General features: G+C 42.7%; 1 protein-coding gene across 1 annotated transcript in view; it reads right to left on the bottom strand.

The window, feature by feature from the left end:
* FNDC3B (fibronectin type III domain containing 3B) overlaps nucleotides 1-21,440 on the bottom strand; it is a 170,780-nt gene that overhangs the window by 48,102 nt on the left and 101,238 nt on the right. The window contains 7 exon segments of the mRNA XM_075717148.1: nucleotides 2,847-2,933; nucleotides 3,526-3,700; nucleotides 6,317-6,441; nucleotides 15,056-15,109; nucleotides 15,448-15,586; nucleotides 18,401-18,460; nucleotides 20,703-20,860. Coding sequence (XP_075573263.1) covers nucleotides 2,847-2,933; nucleotides 3,526-3,700; nucleotides 6,317-6,441; nucleotides 15,056-15,109; nucleotides 15,448-15,586; nucleotides 18,401-18,460; nucleotides 20,703-20,860 — 798 coding nt within the window.

Genomic DNA, 21,440 nt, shown 5'->3' with positions numbered 1-21,440 from the left:
CCTCCCTCCACTAGCAATAGATCATGACATTTTTAAGATAAGAGCGCTGCTGGTTTTCCCTTTAAAAAGACGACACATGGCAACTTGCAGTTATTTACTCATAAAAGATGAAAACGATGACAATAACGATGCTATTTTTGTTCCAGAGGTATTTCAAACTGCTACTTAAAACAAATTAATTCAGAGTATCAGTAATCACACAATTAAAAGCTCAAGTAGCATGACACACAAACAAGAAACACGTAATCTACAGCCACTGAAATGAGCAGGATGCACACAAAGGAAACTTTCTCCGCCAAATCCTTCGCCTCTACTCAAGAATGCCTTCTGCTGACTTCAGGGAGAAGGCTGCTAAGCTAAAAGACGACATGAGGACCTGGCCAGGAGACTGAGCAGATCAGGATCATTAAAAAAAAAAAAATTAAAAACAAAACAAATGGTCCAGTGTTTTGTGGCTGCTGAGATCTGTATTAGCTCATGCTAGTCTCTGGGACAGAGATCTGCTGCCAAGAAAGTGAATAATAAAATATGTATTATAATTGCTAATTGTAAATGTAAGCTAGCAGGAACTTTTCCACTTGGGAAGCTCTGTTATTCTGAGGAGCAGTCATTTGTGTATACTCTCTCCTAACACAGGTGTCTGAGGAAAACAATTTGCAATTTTCAAGGCCAAAGAAGTAACTGAGGTTCTCTAGCCCATACACTCGGTTTAAAGAAGTCACTAAAGCCACTATCAACTCCTGTGTATCATCTCCAGGTTCTTCTCTGACTATTCTCCAGTTTAAGACGTCTTGCCATGAACACCAGACACATGAGCTAGACAAATATCCCAGTAACAGCTCTGGGGAATCTGTATGAGCTACAGACGTAATGCAACATTTATACATTTCCCCTATGTATACAGCTAAAGACTGCACTAGCCTGGCAGGAACTGAAAATTCATATTAAACTGACTGTTCAAGCAGGACCTTCAACACTTTTTCAGAGCCACAGCTTTCCCATCCTAGAGTCCCCATCCTCTTATTAGGAATAAAAATAAAACTGTTCGTTTCCAGGTCACTGATAAAACTATGAAATAGTATACACAGCACTGCTTTTAGTGCAACCTCACTAGAAACAGCCATTGGTGATTCCTTTCTATGCTGGCATGTCAAACACTTCAGAGAATGAAATTTCTGCACCTTGCTGTGTTGTGTTTGGTATCATTTGCCCTCCTGTGCCAAACCCTCGCTCGGTACCGAACAAATGCCTTTACGACGGTGCATTACACTACCATTGTCACTTTAATTAACCAACCTTTATTTCACCAAAAATAAAAAAAAGGATGTCTCCTCTGTAAGCACACGGTGTCTGGCATGAATTAAATTTCCCTCTTATTTCTTTATTATTAAGGGGATTCCCCCAAAGAACCATATTTTGCCCAGGTTCAAAGACAAGCCTAGAACTTGCCAGATAGCCCCCACCGTGAGTTTTAAAACACTGCTGTGATCCTGGGGTGTCTGTGTTTGGTTTTGTTTGTTTTGCTTTGTAGTTTTGGGGATCCTCCCCCAAGTTCCATAGCTAATTCATGCTGGTCCGCATGCAACGAGGGAACGTCTCGGTGCTGAGTCAGATCAGAGTTGTGCTTGGGGCCAGTGGCACAAGGCTACAAGTTTGCTCCGATATCAACCCAGTTTTGTAAAATTCCTGTTCAGTTTGGAAGCAGGGCTGCAGAGAAGCACTAACCATCCTCTTCCCTCAGACAGCCACAGCAGCTTTTACAACGCTAAACTAAAAGGCATCATCTCTGAGCGACACCGCAACAAATTTCCGATTCTTTGGGTAGCTCTTCATGCAACTTCACAAGGCCTTCTGTCCCACGAAGGAATATGTGCAAAGTTGTTTTTAAGGATTTAAATGAGTCTTTGGGTAAAGTTTTTTTTTTTTTGTTGTTCCTGAATGTACTAAGACCTACAGAAGCCGAATGTTTTCAAATCAATACAAACCCATGCCATCCTTCTCCCCCTGCGCCGTTTCCAAATGACACAAAGCTGCTCCCAGACACCGTTTCTGTTTGGCAACGCGGGAGCACAGCGGACGATGGCTGTACAGACAGACAGCTCCTCGCCATCTCCGGAGGGACGGCAGCGCTCCGGACGCGCGGCCGAACGCCATCTTGTGGAGCTGGGCTCGGCTCCCGGCTTGGCTGAGCCGCGGGGACGGACAGACAGACAGCCGCACCGCAGCCCATCCGGTACAAACCACACCGTCCTCTCCCCAACGGCATCACCCGGCACTTGTGTTGTGCTCGATGGCTTCAGTAGCAGCGAGGCAGATGTCTGAATTTTGTGTTTGCAAAAAGACTTCAGAGCATGTCTCTTGGGGGGGGTGTCTGTATTTAGGAGCACCAGCAGTTGCTAAAAAACCAGCTCCAAACCCAGCCGCGTGTACATGAGACGGAAAAGCTTCAAATTCTGCATGTCAGGGGAAGGCAGGCCCCTGAGCTGGGGAAGGAAGCTGTGCTTGCTGGGCTCCTTACAGCGTTTTCTCCATTGTGCAGAAGTGAGATTGGTTTTTGGGGAGCAATGCAGCCGATTACAACCAGCTCAGGCCCTGAGCCACACTTTTACAATACCTGACAGTACACAGTACCAAGAACCATGCCCGTTTCAAAAAGGCTAAGCAATGAGCATTTTCTGTAGTAAAAGTAAAAATACAACTTTGTTTTAATCTATTAGGTCTTAGTATAAAATAAATTGGTATTTGACAGCTCAATTTTTCAGGTTTTACTAAAGGGTCCCTACAGTGCCTGGAAAAAAAACCAACACAGAAAATACTATGCAATGACAAGAGGAAAAAGATTTTACCCTGAATTTATACTGCGTGCTTCTTCTGAGATTCTTCACAGTACAGGCTTGCTCCTCTCCAGTGTACTTTGGGTGAAACACGCTATCCTAGAAAAAAAAAAGAACAAAACCCCCAAATTCCTGTAACTGAGCAGTCTCAGGAAGTGCTCTCTATATTATAGTCTGTAGCTAGAACACATTATACCAAAGGGGCTTTAGAGTCAAGTGGGGTTTTTTATTATTATTACTTTCAAGCTGCAAGGCCACAATAATTTTCCTTCTAGAATGATGGTGCAACTGACCTGAATAGTACAATTTTGCTGTAAAATAAGCACACAAACAATCGTGATAGTTTAACACATTACAGAAACAGAAGTGACAGATGACAGAAGACAAGCACACCACACAGAGGTGAGGAGGACGCAGCAGGCTGACATGGTTAAGGACAAGCTGTCTGGTACCTTACAGACTCCTGTGAAGCTTTGTAAAGGAATCATGGATGACAGTACAGATTTTTGCTAAGGATTCATAATTCTGCTATGGAGCAGAACAAAAATCACACAGCTCCGTCCTGCCAAGTACCCAGTACTCCTAAAAGACCCTCCAAAGCAGCAATCCACAATCTTCTCAGTGATCTTGAATTAGTAAATGAAACTCAATCTAAGTCACGCAGTGTACTTTATAGTAACACGGTACTTACATTATCTTCTTCCTGAATTTCCAGGGTGTAGGAAATCACTTCCTCTGGTGCACATCCTTCTACTTTATTCCACTGCAATGCAATCCATGTAACACCAGCTCGAACAAGCCTTGGTGCAGAAGGGGTCTGAGGAATATTACCTGCAGTGTAGCATACCACCTCCTGGCTGTACCCACTGCAGAGAGGCAGAGAAGGAGAGAGACGAATATTAAAAAAACAATCAACCAAACCCCCCCAAAAACCCTCAAACCAAACCTCAGTGTATTTAGATAAATATTTCATGTTTTCAAAAAAATCTACAGAGTGTTAAAATTGCCCAGGTGGAAAAGATGAGCACCCAGTTAGGAAATGCCAGAACTAAGAATAGAAAAAAAATGCAGGATTATATGCGTCCTCACAGTCATTTTTACAGATCTCATCACGATAATATTGGAAAAAATAACATCTGATTGCCTAAAAATATTAACTTACTATTAACTGTGAAGTAGAAGAAAACCTCATTTAACAAAGGGGAACTACAACATAGGAAATAAAGCCCCAAGTGTTCAACTTTCAGGCGTTGAACTTGAAACGCAGTTTCCAGGTTTTATAAACTCAGAATACAACTTCAGTTCAAGCTACACATCTGAAAGCAGAGTGCTTCAGCAAATCTAGTCTCACTGTTTCAGACATCCCCCTCCAAAGAAAGCAGGGGAAATTTATCCAGTCATGACCATACATGCTCAGCATCACGTAGGAGCTGTCTGGTGCAGGCACAGATACCTTCTAACCCTCCAGGCTGGTTCCACTCCTTTCTAACTTTCCCTGCCCAAACTTCTTTGCATTTTAAGCTGAGCATGAAGTTGCTCTTTTGCACAGCTCAGGTTGCAGAGAGAACATCTGCGGCAGAGGAGATGCACGCTCTCATCTTGTCTAAATCCCAGCACGCAATGCCTTGAAACATAATAGGCAGTTGTGTCGAGCAAGTGTAGGAACAGTCCTCTTAACACTCCAGGCAGAATATATTATGCGCAATGAAAATTTGAGAACAAAGTTTAAAATGGACAGGTTTTGGTGAATTTTCAGGAGGACAACATCAGAACTCTCAACTGAAGGCAATGTTCTTGCAATTTTCCAATCTCTGTTTCCAAAGTACAAACATGTTTTGTTCCTTAAAGTCATCGCATGAATTTAATACACGCAAAAAGCCACATCTCCTTTTTCTGAGTTTTCTTTCTCAAAACTAACACATTTGTTGAAATACAGTTAAAAAAAATCCACCTATAACTAACACCCAAACAAGACAAAAATAATCTTAAATGGTAAGTGCACAAGCATTACAACCAACCAAAACCATCTTACAACACGAAGCTTTAGATGACATTATCATGTCATAATTTTGAGTGCCGTCTGTAAAAATAAGCCATGTGCTGTAGTGCTTATCTCATAGATTAACACAGAGCAGCTGACCATAAATATAGTTCTTAGTTCACTCCCTCCTCAATAGCCTGTGGAAAAAAAGAAACAGAGAACAACAACAAAAAAAAAGGGGGGGGCGGGGGGGGGGGCGGGGAGGGAGGAGGTTTGAAGCATGCCCTAAGGCATTTTAAAAATCTGGAATCTGGCAAAGAAAAGAGATGCCAGAACTGGGAACTTCGCACAAAACTGACAATCCCCTTCCAGTCACACTCAGCAGCTCCAGCCTCTCTCTCTCCCCAGATCAAGTATTATTTCAATAGGGAGGGAAGTAATCTTGCAAGAAGTTGGCAAAAGGGACTCTGTGCACACATGAACAGTCCCAGTGCATCTCAAAGGAACACGAATAAAGAAACTTTTTAAAGCTATATATTACTAAGAGACTTGTGTTTTGGAAGAGAGAACAATACAGGAACCTCCCTCAGCAAAACACATTGTTATATACCACTAGTGTTTCTTTTTCTGTCCTTCTTGTAATAATGATTAGATCCTGTTTAGCTAAGAAGGACAATAAAGGAGTATACAAGAGCACTGGATGTTTAGCTTCTTCACAGCTGTACTTTTCCTGGCCTACTTTCCTTCCATGGGTACAGGAGCGCACAGCCCCTGCAGCATGATGTCTCTTTGGGCACGCTCTGGTCCTCAGCTGCGTAACATTTAGCGTAACTCCCTAGCAGCTCCCAGAAGATTGCAATAAGTCTGATTTCTCATCACCTTCATTTGAGCGCATCTGTTCACGTGCAAAGAAAAGCAGAACCAGAAACCCATCTTGCAGGGCCCTTGGGTGTGCCTGTCCTCTCTCGGTCCTGGCTCTCTCACCCTTCCCCCCCACCCCATCAGCCAGCCCTGCCAGTCCTGCGGAAGAAGGAAGGGACTGTACTGCTCTAAAAAGACAGAAGGGCTTTGCTTTAAACCAGAAAAATAAATGTATCAAGATTCCTTTCAAAATCTGTAACTCAACTTCCTCTTGTTTGTTTTTCTTGGTTCACAGAGGTCCCTAGTGGGAATTTTACATAACAGATGTATTCTTTTTGTATTAGGAATAGGCCACAAAACACCATTTAACACCTCAAAAGGAGCCTATCTTAGGCTAACCTCATCACGCTGAAGGTACACGGCGATTCCCTGGGAGGTGAATGATACCACCAGGGAAGGTGTGACTTACTCTAAAGCATTAATAACAGAGCAGATGTCAGATATTTCACTCAAAACCATAAAGAGAAAAAAAAAACCCAAACAAAAATCCCCCCAGAAACTCCCCTTTACACTGTCATTGATAGTTAAACTTCCCAACTACCACTTTTTCTCAAGAAAGCGTCTGCCTTGGGTAACTTACCTAGTACCGATGTCATTCTGAGCTGCTAATCGGAAGGTGTAACCCAAAGCCGGACAGAGCTTGGTCAACTTGCAATGCTTCTGGCTTCCAAAGTAACATTCTCTGAAACCACTGTTCCTCTTTCCCTAGAAAGAGAGAAATCTGTAATCGGGTAGCTATGAAACAAAACCACACGGTTCTTATTTTAAAGAGAGCTGTTAAATGATATTAGAATTAGATGCTTTCATCCAGGCACCATGCAAAGAAAGCTGCGTAAGCCACTGACAGCATTGCTATGCTACCTAAAATAATACAGAGCAACACAGTCAGATTCCTCCTCTTTTCAGATTCTTGTCTTCTTAAGTACCTACAGCTGCTGTCATCCGACTTGAAGTGCAATTTATCCTACTCATTAACCAAAAATCATGCAAGCTAAGGGTGAAATTAATCTCTGAACCGACCCGATCACAGGAAAGCTGCAACCAACGTTTCCTGCAAGCGCTACCCTCCGCACCTCACGTCCCACGTAAGCCCTGCCGGGTCCTTCAGGAACTCTCAATCCCACAAGAGGGCTCTCGCTCCACGCGGTCCAGCCCGCACCAGCCCCGGCGAGGGACAAGCCTGGGTGCAACCCTCTCCTCAGCCCCATGCCCTCAAGGGCAATACACATCTACTCATCACGGAGGCGTCGTTAACGTGCCAGGTGCTGTACCGCTGCTCTGAGCGCACGGCGTGCGATGAGCAAAGAGGATTTGCTGGAAAGCACGAGACTTTGTTAAGAAACTTGGATGCCTGAGGTACGGATTAAGGGAGCTTCACATCAAGGTGACCTGGAGCGATGATGAGCCCTGACAAAGGCACGATGGGGCAGCAGTGAGAGAGGGCACCCAGACACCTCTAGCTCCCAAGCCCTTCCCCAGGTACGCCAAGTACAAACCAGCACGGCCGAGGACGGGGACATTCAGAAGTTCTCTCCCTCCCCGCCACACTTAAAACAAAACAAAAACCTTTTCAATCCAACCCGACTTGGTATGCCCTACAGTAAAAAAACAACAGCCGAGCTTTTTGCAGGACAGAGACTGCAAGACAACAAAGAATAACTGGTCTCATCCTATGTGACATGTGGGAAATGGTCAATTTGAAATCTTTCAGGAGAAAAGGTGCAGATTGCTCAACTCTACAGAAATAGTATCTACCTGAGCTGAAGCAGTTAAAAGGAGTTTTAATTTCAATAGCTGAATGCAAAATTAATGGACAATTACATTACAAAGTACCCAAAAGCACACCAGAATAGAAACCTAGCAAAGCACACCCCTGGGCTCAAACTGGTGCAGGAGGTAGTTATGCCTGTCTCTGCAAATCCTCCTGACGTAAGAGCTCCGCTATGCCATTTACTGGTTTTGGCACCTGTCTCTAATTTTTATTTTATCTTGGTAAAATTAACTTTGCCCATAGACAAGACTCCTTATTTCACCTGATATACACCAGCTTGACAGATGACTCAATGCTTCTACACCTCAGCAGACTATGAGGAAAATGATACGCATACGTGTCCCTCACTGCAGCCAACAGCCTCACCTGCCGCCGCCTCCTTGAGCTCTGTCTGTCCTCCCACACACTGTTCTTCCTCCACGCTCAAGACATCACTTCATCATTAAAGATCTCAAAATGCCCAAGTGGGACATACATTTTTCAATGGCCCATTCTCCAGCCCCTATCAGTTTCCACTACTTTTCACTTGGATCGCAACACAGAAGGAAGAACTCCATAAAATATTTGTAGTAAGTCTCCAAAATGTGTTTATCAAGCTAGAAATGATCATGCAGACCTCCAGCACAGCACAACAATCTAGAGGCCCTCAAGGGACATTTAGCACGCTGGCAAACAGCCATAACTTAGTTTTATTTATACAGTGTGATCCTACACTTGTTCTAGAACTTGGTTTTATACACAATCTTCTTCAACTTCACCCACCTGCCCCAGCTGTAACATTACTGTAGGGCTGAAGTAAATTAAGGGTTAGAATTGGAAGAAAATAATGAATCCTAAAGCAAAAGTCTTTTGTGAATGAGAAAACTCTTCCCGATCTAAAAATCCCTAGATATAGAGTTACATAAAGCTCTTTTTGGACAAAAATAATGGGTCAGCATACTTCCCAGCTCAGCAATAACACATATAAAACCCAGACTACATAAAACCTAATTAGTAATCCTATGTTTCAGTAAAATATCCATTCGTCAGTGCAGGACTACTAAGAATACATTTTTTTTCACCTATGCAAACTCATTTTTATAGGTTCAGATGCATTAAATTAATTTTTCTCTAACTCTTTAAAACCATCCTGACTTCAATATTTGTAAAGCATTTGAAAACATTTAATCTCTTTTTTTGTTTCTGCTTAAGAATGTACTTTTGGACCATTTTCCTATGTTTTTTCTCCAAGAGAACAAAGTAACCAAATGCTAAGCATGTGGTTGATAGACAGATGAACAGCGATGGCTGGCTAAAAAGGAAAGCCATGGAAAATCTCACCTGTAGCACAATGCCTAACTCAGAGCAATGGACCAAGGGAACTCCAATTTGCCAAACTAATGGGTTAAAACTTCACAAAGATTGCCAAACATTTACGTTATCTTCAACTTTGTAACAGTACAAGTTCTGATACTGTATATATTTTTCTTCTAGAACTGGTATTGTACATTCCCCAGACTCGCTCAGAGACCGACTGGTATTCAAGTTACTCAGCCTGGCTGGCATTTGGGATTCTATTGGCACTAATTGGAGAGGCTGGCCGATATTTCTAATTATCCTGGCATTAATAGCCTGGAAATAGTCTCTCCATTCCTTCCCTCCCAAGATTTATGAAAGCACTAATGCTGGCATAATTATAGACAGGAACAACTGGCAGGCTGGTACTGGCTGCCACCCAAGAGTCTTACAGCTTTCCCAGAATCCTTCTCCTATTCTTTGTACACTCGGCATCCAAGTTTTAATCCTTTAAATAATGTTTCGTAAGTTGCTTAAAATACACTGTATCATTTCCGCAAATATTTCTAATCCACAAATTTCAGAGGGAGAGCAGACACCGACTTCTTCACTAGCCTGGGTTTCTCCAGCCTGCGTTCCCTATTCTTCACGAGGACAACCCATGCTGTGATGATCATCAGGGCCTGCCCAAGGAAACAAGAACCACTCAGCTCCGCAAATCCATTAGCATTTGCACAATACTATAACACAGCATTTTAACACAATTTTTAAGAGTTTTGCCTGCCATTTCAGCTATATCTCAAGCTACACGCTCACTTAAAACAGAGCGCTTAACTTTCTCTTGGAGATTGGGTTCATTGAGACAGGGGTTTTGAGATTTTAAATGGGTTTTGTTGACCGCATTCCCTGCAGCAGACATAGTAAATAAACATGAAAGGAGGAATGGGCCACTGCAGGCACAGTGGATAGAGAAATGGAGCACAGTCCTTCACAAGACCTTGCTGCAAAAGTTTGATTAACAGCTGCCAGCATCAGATCTGCAACCAGGAGGCAACATAGCAATCTGCTGCAGGCCATGCCAGCGTTAACTTCTGTGTTTGGTTCATATTGGCAATAGAAAGCAGCAGAACGATATTCAATCTGACACAAAGCTGCGGAGCAAACTGTCAACAATTACTATAACACACCCTAATATCTCTGCAAAGCATTTATTGTGCAAGCTCTTATACAAGTAACTGATTTTTCTCTATATACAAACATTTAGAAGACAGAACAGGACCTATGACACATCCCTAAAATATACACAAAACCCAATTTTATCCAAGACTCTCCTCTTACACATCTCACAGGAGTGGCATAGCCACAGAACAGACCTAGAGGGCAGGTAGGTGAACAAACACAAGCCCAAGCACGAGCGTGGAGCTCCACGTATCCGAATTCTGGTGGACCATCGCTGAGATACATGGCCCAGATTATCAACTAGTATAAATGAGCCCATCTCTGCTAGCTGCGAGAAGTTTAAAACTTTGTGGTAGAACAAAATTATCTCCATTTATCTATATATAAACTTCATTATTAACTATGCATCACCAAATTGTTAAATAGTGCGGTATTGTATCTGTCGCTCCCTCAAGCAAATTAAAATGAGATGCTTACTGGATGAGAATTAAAGCTGCTTTTGAGTTATGTACCGAAACGCAACACACACTGCACGAGAGGGATGTCCTTGTCTCTGGCTCAGGAACAGTCTGCCACTTTCCCATACAATGAATAGGATACTCTCGCTACCCATATGCACAAGAAAAACATTTATTTACTACCACTTAATCACAGAATGATCATTTCACATCTAATTAGTAACAAAGGCCTCATTCTTACAGCAGTGCCAGCAGCATTTTTCAATGCAGTTACAGTTTACCGATTTTGTGGACGCTGGTATCAGGAGAAAGCATCACCTCCTTTACAGTGATGTTTTCTGTTTCGTGTATTTTTAACTCTGTTTTTTCCGATTAGCCTTTTGCTTACCCTGAATAATCAATCCTGGCACAAAGTCATCAACTGACTAGTTCAGGTTTGTAGGTTCAAAGGGTTCAGGCTTGTAAAGTTCATAGAAAAAGAGCCAGAAGGTGGAGCTGTCATTAATTACTAATTTTAACTGATTTTATTGCCATACTACTACTGCCAATCCCAGCATCTGAGGTGCAGGCATGTTCAGATCCTACTGAATTGCAAAATACCCGAGAAGATGGGCTGATCCTAACTCCTTTGAAGTCAATGGAAACTTTGCTAGCATACATCCAATGCAACTGAGTGATAATTTGCTGAACTGATGTTTTACTCTGCTGTTAAAGAATGAATCTCGTCCTCCATAGTTCTTCAGGCATTTTAAGCTAAAACAGTTTATTAGCAAGGCATTACAACTATAATTCAAAGACCTACATCAGTACTGAGAAAGTAAGTATTTGTGTTTTCTAACATGTAACACCAGTCACATTACAAACCATTTAATCCAAATTGGGAGGGGAAAAAGCTGGAACAGCAGGAATAGCTTTGTCTATTGACTACTCTATCTTCCAGAGTCTGCAGGTCAGGAAAAACCCCAAAATTCAGAACTGAACTGAAGCAGCAGCAGCTGGATGACTGGCACAGTGACGTATTAAACAGTATAACCTTCTCTTCATCAAAGTAGGTCAGAACATGACACACCTCATTCCAATGAAGAAACAAAAGCAACTCATTTGTGTTTCATCTAAAGCTCATCTAATGAGGCGTGAGAAGGTTTTTAAAGTATATATGAGAAAAGACAGCTAAGCCAGAGAATGGGAACAGTACTGCATCTGTTCTCAGGTAGATACAGTCATACAAACCAACCCCCAAAACTGCCTCAAACACCTTTCTCCAGTCCCTTGAGCGACCCTCCGGGGAAGCGGGGACCCTGCGGTAGGTACATGGGGTGGCACGGGGCTTGCCGAGGAGCGCTGCACCCAGGGTCCCAGGCAGACCCCCCCTTAGCACCCCGCTGGCACTGCAGCACCTCAGCCCTGAGGGACCCCCCAGCTGCAGCTGTCACGAGATGAGATGCTGTCTTCTTGCAACAATTTACAACCTCACCTAATCCTAGGGCTGTAAAACATGGCGCTTCTGCTGTTGTTTTACAGCAACAATTTATTTGTTGCGTATACAAGTGATGTCACCTACGCTCCTGGCTGCATTCTAGATGCTATAAACTAAGCCTCTGCCCTGCAAAAACAGGAGGAACTAGTTGAGATACTGTTGAGCATCTGACATGCTCCAAGACCTGAATCTCCCCAGAGACGGAACCTGTTACCCACCATGCAGGAGCGCGAAGGGGCTGCTGGAGTCCCTCCCTTGGTGCTTTGGGTGGGCAGGGCCCTTCAGAGCCCACCCAGCCCAGCCCCTGCAGTGACAGGGACAGCTTTACCCAGCCCAGGGTGCTCACAGCCCCGTCCAGCCTGGCCTGGGATGTTCCCAGGGATGGGGCCTCCACCACCTCTCTGGGCAACCTGTGCCAGTGCTTCACCACCCTCACTGTAAAACATTCCTTCCTTATATCCAGTCTAAATCTGTTCTTCTTTAGTTTAAATCCATTACTCGTTGTGCTGTCCCAACAGGCCTTGCTAAAAAGCTTGCCCCCACCCTCCCTATAGGCCCCCCCAGGGCAGCACAGCTCGAGCTGGGGAAGACGCCAGCGTGCCCGGGACACAGCCGGACGCGCTCGCCCGCCCGTCTCCACCGCTGCCCACGTCTCCCGTGCCCGATGCCAGTTTTGTCTCTATAGTCTGAGGCTGCAGCCTTTGCACGATGGCTTTTCCAGGATCCGCGTGTCGCTTCTGTGTTGCGAGGGCATTCCCCGGCTCCCTCGCACGCTGTCCTTCCCAGGAAGGGACTCAACTTCTAAAGGCAGGCTGCCATTTGAGGGTGTTTTTCTAACTTTATCATCAGACAGATTTCTTGCTCTCCACTCATGCAAAGTTGCAGCCACAATTTAATTTCCTTCTGATCGCTGATTTTCCCGTGTTTATACTTTATCCTGGGCCCTGTAGCTAATGAATGTTGCTCTAGCTGAGATCTGGCAGAGCGTTCGCGGTTGCCTGGCAGGCGTTCTCCTCTTCCCCCATGTATTTATTTCTTGATTTCACCGGGACACAATGTGGCATTGTAACAAAGGTAGTGCTTTTGCTTACGTGGAGTTTACACAACCAAGCGCGAGGGTACAGGGCATCACAAGGGAATTCTCTTTTGTACTTCGGTGCTGTAACTCCAGTAGCTAACTGCACCCTACATCGGAGCCACAACTTGCAATGGCACGTGAAAAAGCGAGTGGAGCAGCTTGCCAAGCTCGCTGTCACAGGTAGATGAGGCTCCTGCAGATGCACGCACAGCCAGACTTCAGGCTTTTTCTTTAATAAGCCTTAATAGCAAGTTTTAGTTCAGCAACTCAAAATTGCATTTCTGTCTCATATCAGAGGAAAAAATTTTGCAGAGAAGCTACACCTGTGGCATTAACTGTCTCACAACCAGACAACTACATTTCAGTCAGGAGTCGTGTCAAACCATTGGAGATGTACCAAATTAATTCATGCAGGGCCATTATTCTTTCATCTTTGCTGGCTAGCTATCCACCGGGATCTCAGATTTCAGGACTAAGAAAACAAGGTAATTAAAATAGATAGACTAAGGGAATCAGGATACCTTCATTCTTCCCCATTGGTACATGAGCTAGCCTAAACCAAACTACTTTTGCCCTGTGAAAAACAGACATCATAACAATTCTTCCTGAAGACAAAACTCTATGTATATGCTCAGTATTAAAGGGTTTAAAGGACAAAAGCATTTTAGAATTGCCTTACATATATCCAAAATTATGACTAGGCTCCATGTGGACAAAATTAACATCAGAAGTATTTGCACTGCATTAATGGTCTGTTGTTGGCCTTTCTTCTGACAAGACCTTCTGTTGCTTCCCTTCCCTTTGCAGGCTGGAATCATTCACATTTCCACTGCTTCACTGCTCGGTGCTGTTACATTCCCTTGGCTCCAAGTTACTGGAAGCCTTGCAAGAGATCAGAACTGCACAGTCAGGGTGTCACAGAAGGTGTAATGGGATCATCCTGGCCGATCCTTTTGGAGAAATGTCTTTCTAATGTCCTTTCCCAGACCTCACACTCCACTTTTTATTTCTTCACTGACGACCTTTCCCCTTCCATTATGCACAGAGGGAGAGCAAGCCATTCTGAAATTATTGTTTCACTTCAGTTCAGTGGGTTTCTCATCATGTAGACCCCGCTTGCTGTGATACTGTGTACAACAAATCTCTGCACAGTGAGCTGTTCCAAATGTCCAACATGTAGCACAATGATCTGGGAACACGTTACTAGTGAAATGATAGAAAACTATTCATAACAGAATACTCCCTTGAGAATACTATTTTTAGAATACTAAAAAACTCAAGAGATGTTTCTCAGACTGTACAACTAAACACCCCTTCACACTCTTCATTTCCGGACTCATCACTTTTTCTTTTCTCCACATGTTGCCCAAGCCTTTTCTGTCACCCAATACATATTTTTTCCTTCAGAGATGATATTCCGTGACTCATGCTTTCTGCAGAAATACGGCTTGCACAATGGAAAGGAGGCAGAAAGGAATTAGGGGATGGAGGGAGGACTCACAACCAGAACCCACCTCCAGCAAATACTCCACATCTCTTGCTTTCGGCACTCTCCCTGACAGCATGCTGCTCGCTAACGGTGTAAGATATTTGGGACAGAGAACTTATTCCCTTTTGTATCTGGAAGGGGACTAATTGCCACTGTGTAAAGGACACCGTTATTTTGACCCTGAATACATTCTCTGTTGAAAGGGCTGCAAGATTATGGCTCTTCTTGTTTGAGGCAGGAACAGTGTTTTACTCTGCGCTCAGATAGCATCCAGAAGAAAGAGATCACGACAGAACTCTAAGATACAGCACAGGTAATGCTAATTAACAAATAAAGTACACCAAATGAGCGATAAAATGTTAGATTTCAAGAGTACAGAAGCAGAACATCGTCTCTGCATAAAATACACTGAATGAAAAGTTTTCTCCCCACTGCCCCTTTCACCTTTCCAACTCTTTACTTAATGCCATCAGGATTTCATTTTCCTACTTCTACTTTCTCCTGTATTTAATTATTTTTCTTTACTCAGCAAATCCTTGTAAAGTCTGAGTGCCATTTATTTATGTATTTATTTCAACTAGTTACTACTTACCTCATCCCACTCCAGAAGGTAGCTGGTGATTTTTGAGCCATTATCAATGGGTGCCTATGAACAAAAATAAACAAAAGGTGATTTTGGGGAATAAAAGAAAACTACTTCCCCCCCCGGGGCAAATGACTACAGTTTAAAGAGAAACCGAAGCTTGGGGTTTGCACACAGCTTGGCAACCTCTTAACGAATACCGAGAAGAAGCTGGACGTAATGAAACACATACATTTTAACAGCCAAGTCAGTGCACGGGGAGGGATTTGTCAGAGTACAGCAAGTTCAAGTCCCTTACTGAAAAATGACTCTCTCAGCTTTGAATTATTTTCAACAGTTATGCTCACTGTCGGTAAACTCTATTTTTCACCGCTTTCTTGCCCAATCCAAGCATTACCTACCTTCCATTGTAAGGTCAAGGAGTTTTTGGTCCTGTGCGAGGGTTTGGGTGGGAAGGGACACTCTGGTGCTGAGCTGTGAGTGGTGAAGCTGACTGGCTCTGAGCAGGATCCCTTTACTGAGTTGTACATTGCATATACCCTGGAAACAATATTCAAATGGCTTATAAATTTGCTGACAGCTACAAGATGAGACAGCACTGCCTCAGCCACAATATTTGACTACCAAAGCATGCATGATACTCATGATACTATCCACTAATGATAGATTTCTCACTGACCAGTGGCTATCATTATTCTACTTCACTTGGTAAAGTATGCCAAAAAATTCACAGAAGAGGAGGAACATTAGAATGATCTGAGAAAATACTCCCATGGGTTATCATCATCATCTTTTCTTTCCACCACTATTTTCCTTGCCTATTTGCCAGACTTCCACACAGTGTGCTAAAATCCTCTTCACAATACAACAGAAAGTATGAACTCCTGAGAAAAAGGTATAAACTTTAATGCCTGGTTTATACTTGATTCACACGTACCGTGTGGAGTGGTGGAAACTGCTGGTCTCCTTCCATGGGTACAAGCTTCTCCTACATAGCTCATGTATCAACACTTAGTGCACCTCCATGAATTATAACTAACACAGCTCAGGAACATTACTCTGGATCAGCTAAAAATCTTCAAAGCAAATTTGATTTCAGGCAAATCCTCTATATATCAGCACAGAGGGGGTTACACGATACCAGATAATGTGGGAAAGCGAATACAATATAGTTGAGCACTTCCTCATGAGGTGCTTTTCTCTGAAAAATTAATGATGTTATTTTTTTCCCTTCACATTTTCCACGCAGCAAAAGAAAAGTGCAAATTGGAAGTCTACTCAAAAAAAATGTTCAAACCATGACCAGACGATGACCTCCGAGCTGGCTGTAGCTATTGTGTACTTGAATGCAGAGTTTAAGAAAGGGCAATTTCTAAATTTGTTTTCAGTAGATAAGAGTAATTTCTGTACAATGGCCACCTACATAGAATCAAACCTTTCAGGGGAGGTTCACAAGAACTGATATAGTCTTACTTCACCCATCACCTGTTAGCAGTCAGGAGTGAAAACAAATGCAATTAATTAATTGAGCCTGCATCTGGCGAACGGTATGTACATGTGCCGGAGATCAGCATAGCTAAGCATCAAACACACAACATCAAGGAGCACAACCGTGCAAAAATGAGCCTAATGAGCATCTTCTGCAAGTCACGGAAACACTGAGCACAGTCATCTCTGAAGGTACCAAAATACTACTGCTTGAAGGCAGGCAGGAGGTAGATTCAGAGCGAACCAGGTTGTCCTGGGTGCCCAGGGCCCAAGCAGGGCAGGAGCAAGCGCAAGCAGCTTGTCTGTGCAGAGACGAAGCCCTGGGAGATGCTGCCAAGGTTAAGGAGACCCAAGGCCATCTGCTGAGTAACTGCTGGCCCCGTAACTTTCTTCACTTAACAGATTTATTTCTTCACAGTCGTTCATACATAATGCAGTTTCAGTGAAAAAAAAAAAAAACTGTCGTGGAAAGCAAACAGTCGGTCTTTTCAGTGTCTGTTCCCTCCACTACAAATGCACACTGCTGCTTTTTAAGTCTAACTTTTATGTTTAGGAGTCACTTCTTTTTAAACAAAAGTTATTGCTAACTGTTCACAAACGATTTGTAATTTGGCAAACCTGCAGGAAGGCGGGGAGGGAACCGTAGGTAGGCAGAGTGAAGGCAGCCAGGACACGGGGCAAATACCCCCAACGCCCCTAAAAATCATGAGACCTCAACGCCACGCTTCGCATGGCAACCGCTCTGCTGTTTGAAGCTGACTTTAAAATAATGCTCAATTGCTTGCAGCAGGAAGCTCAGCAGTGTTTTACAACCTTCTCCTCCTCGCTACCATCCATTTGCTGCTAGGGCTGGGACTACTGCCCAGCCTGGGAGCCTGGGTCTCTTAGTTACAAGAAGTTACTTCTGGTCTTGTGCCTCTACTTGAAAAGTTCATTTTAGGGCTCCACCAGAAAATATCTTTTTTTTTTAAAAAAAAAAAAAGCAGCTATAGTATCAGAGAAAGACAGACACATTTTGGTGTCGGATCTTCTTTAAAGCTCAGAAGCGAAGTGTTTATTCTTTAAAGTTTCACAAACAGCAGCAGCCTTGATGAGAAAAAGCACGCCAAACCTAGCCCTTGTCTGGAAAAACAGAAGGAAACAATAGACAGGAGTGAAAGGATTTTTTTTTAAAAGGATATTGAGCATAAGTGAACAGGATGTGAATTTGAGGCCTTGGTTCATAAGCACAGTCTTTACAAAAAGTCCAACATGAGCAGATAACAACAGAGACGGTGTTAAAAACATCAGGGAGGAAAACTGAGAACGTGTTAATAGTTAATAAATGTGTAAACCACATTTTTAGAATCAAAAAGAAATATGTTCTAAAAATATCAAGGCAGGCCACTGTGAATCCATTTTTTGGGAATAAATGCTGAAATTACTATGGGCACATTTACTTCCTGAAGCAAGGAGTATTTATGAAACAACCGTGCTTGAGTACTTTGAGTGCTACCACACCTATATTACAGTAACTGGACAAATGCCAGTTGCTTTAGACAAATTTTGAAGATGCTTGAGGTATCCCACTTTGATACACAAGAACTTCCAGGCCTCTTGTACATATAGGTATGCAGACGTCTTTTTTCCTCTTACTGTAGCAATGACAACATGACAGAAAATGTATTGTTCAAAAAGCACTCTTGTAACTTAAAGTCCAAGACAAAATCTATCTGAAAATATTTAGAAGCCACTGAAAAAGTACCTACAGAGGTGACCATGAAATTCTTGAGCTACACTGTATAGTTAGATAAAAAACTTTCACATTTATTCTACTATAATTGAAGAGTTTATATTTAAGTGATGTTCATAGTCACACTAACTCACCTGACGTGATAATCTGTTGCTGGCCTAAGGTCCTTCAGGTTATATTCTAATTCTTCTCCACTGCAGGAAAAAAGCCCAAAACCAACAAATCAATAAAATCTGAAAAGCAGTATTATACTTAGCACAGCTAGGGATTTTCCAGTGACTAGCGCTCCCTCATATTATGATTTGAAAGAAGAAAAAAAAATCCCACCACAGAAAAAACAGGAGTAAACAATATACCAACAATTTGTCGACACCCTGCATTTTTCTTGAAAACTTTATAAAGCTCTGTATACATAGCAGAAAAGTAGTTATCATCCCAATTTATACAGTAAACTAGCTATATAGGTTTATTTCAATGCTATCCTTACATTTTGTTGATATTTGCATAAAGCTTATTGTGTTTTTCAACCCTCCCAGAGCTGAAAGGAGCAGAATTAATACACTGCTTTTCTACTTTCTGCACATTTACTACTTCAAAATACTTCATAAAAGTGAGAGTCATTGAACTTCAGAGGAAAAAGCGTATTTTCTTGCACAACTGTTTCACTTATTTGCTTTCTCTTCCAGAACCAAACTCTCTGTGAGGACCATGGCAAGGAGACATTTAATGAATGCCCTAACAGCTGGACCCAGATCTCTTTCAATACCAAGAAAAGGAAAAGCACAGGGTTTCAGACATTTTAGGAAAAAAAAAAGCATATAATCTATTAATTTCAAACGTAGCCAACCTAGTTAGGGCTATTCTTTTTCCTTTTGGTTTGTTTGCTGGTAACTGAACACTAGGCTCAGTCATGTGTTGCCAATTCTGTGAAGATTAAGGTACGGGTCAGTGCTTAATAAGTAATAGCCATCTCATGTAAGTGCTTGGCTTATTTGTGATTTTATTAAAATATGGGAAACAAGAAAATTCTCAATTTAGCATAAAGAAATATTTCATAGATAGTTGGACAAATACAGGGAGATATCTCAAAATCAAGAGAACAAAATCAACCAGAAAGCATATGCCTGCTGGGCTGCCCAAAATCCACCAAACCCCCTTCTTTTTTTCATATAGTCCAACGCTCTGCAAATTCAGGTTTTCCCCTCTGAAATGAGTGCACCTCTTTGCAAAGACAATGTATTCAACATATTGCAGACCTTCTTTTGCCTATAGTAATAACGATTATTGCTGCTTGTGCCGGAGCGTACCACACTAAGCTAATGGCTGTACTCTGGCCAGCAGCAGGAGACAGATTACTACTAGCAGCTGTAAAACAGATGCACAACATTTCATAACCAGGAGAAAATATGCAACCATCACACCAGCAAGCACAAGTACTACTAGAAAGTGTCCACCCCATTTTAAGAGCTCAGCAGCACACATTAACCTATGGAGATGCTCACACTAGCTCACAAACAGCTAGTGTGAATACCAGGAAAAAAAAAAAAAAATCAGGCAGCATCTCCCTGGTTAATGTGCTCTTTTTGTATTACCCAAGACAGTTCACGCAGACCTGCCTTTAGCATACCAGGAGGAATACCCCAATTCACAGGACATTTTAAGAAAGGACATAGCTTGGTCTCAAGAGGTAATTCATTAAATGCTGTACCACCTGGACTCTACTTAATGAGATTTGGGAAGGACTAGCTATTTCACAACAGCCAAGGTCACATCTCAAAATTTTCTATCCTAGACTTCACTAGCGGGGAAAAATAAAAGCATTACACCATATGTACTTGATCACAGAATGAGCTTAGAGGATCACTGGAAGGAGACACAGAGAAATCCCTCAGAATTTTTCCTGAAGACTGGTGAGAGGCAAGGATTTGGGTTTTTCTGCGGAGCCTATACCGCCTACTGGCTGGTGGGCTCCCTCTTCTGCTCATCTAAGATGCTGCAAAGCGGTAAAGCCCTCAACTTTTGCTCATTAGCTCAAAAAGCAAGCTTTACTGTTCTTCATTCTGCACGTCCACACCAATTTAGCCCATTAGGAAGGCAGCTATCCTGCCCGCATGGTATACACGAACGGTGTTGACATTTAGCGTAAGAGAAAAAGTAACCTTTTCATCGGCAACGGGAGAGAGAGCATCACACGCAAGCTCTGCCACGTGCCGGGGAGGTGGGATGGGAAGGCAATTAGGCACCCTGAGACGTGCACTCAGCCAGCTCCCTGCAAGCTCCTCCAGCAAGCGCGGCTGACGGGACGGCGAGGGAGCAACTACGGGGTGTTCAAATGCGCCTTTTTTTCTGCGACTGATGGGCATGCCAAAATACACCCTGAAAAGCTCGGGGAATTTATCCCTAACGAAAACAAAAGTGTAAAAATGATGCTGTTACCTGTAAATTATCTTGTATTTTCCATCCCTCCCTTTATCCGATAAGGCAACCTCGTAGGTACAGGTGTAAGGCAAACCGTTGTTGTGTCTATCTGCATTTAGAAGGCCAGTGGGAGGTGACCAGGAAAGTAAAACTGTTCTTGCTTGAATATTTGTAACCTAGAAAAGAAACATCAGTTACTCTGAATTCCAAGAAAAACACTAACCTCGAAGTATTTACTTTTTGCTTGCATCTTCACAATCAATTTCTTGTAAAAAGGAGATTTCAGAGGTGGAAAGGGTCAGAAATGGTCATCAACACCACAAACAGAAATACAGAGATTAGTTTATGCCATGAATCCAGCAGATGAGGAATACAGAGACGTCGCCCTGCCGTGAGCTGGCTCATCGCTGTCTGAGCATCCAGCAAAGGACGCCTCGCACCACTCTGGAGGTACCTGCCGCCGCGGCCATCACCAGAAGGCGAGTGGAACCAAGTGAAACAAAGACTTTAACCTATAGGCTGTTTTGTAGGCAATTATTTTTCTAAAGCTTTTGTTAGGGAGATTCTCTAGTAAAATTCTGACGGCTTTTTCAGACATCCTGTTCCTTCTTCTAATTTGAAACTGCAATAATTCAACTGCAAATAAGTAAAAAAACCCAGTTCAATCTTCAAGGTTACGCTGACTCAAAAGCATAAGGGAAAATTGTAAGAGAAGTCCAACTTGTCAATTAAAAATTACACTGCAGATCAATCACT

Source organism: Pelecanus crispus, chromosome 9, assembly GCF_030463565.1.
Source record: "Pelecanus crispus isolate bPelCri1 chromosome 9, bPelCri1.pri, whole genome shotgun sequence".
NCBI classification, from domain to species: Eukaryota; Metazoa; Chordata; class Aves; order Pelecaniformes; family Pelecanidae; genus Pelecanus; species Pelecanus crispus.
Note: the sequence above shows the minus strand (reverse complement) of the source record. Positions and strands in the feature narration are given on the sequence as shown.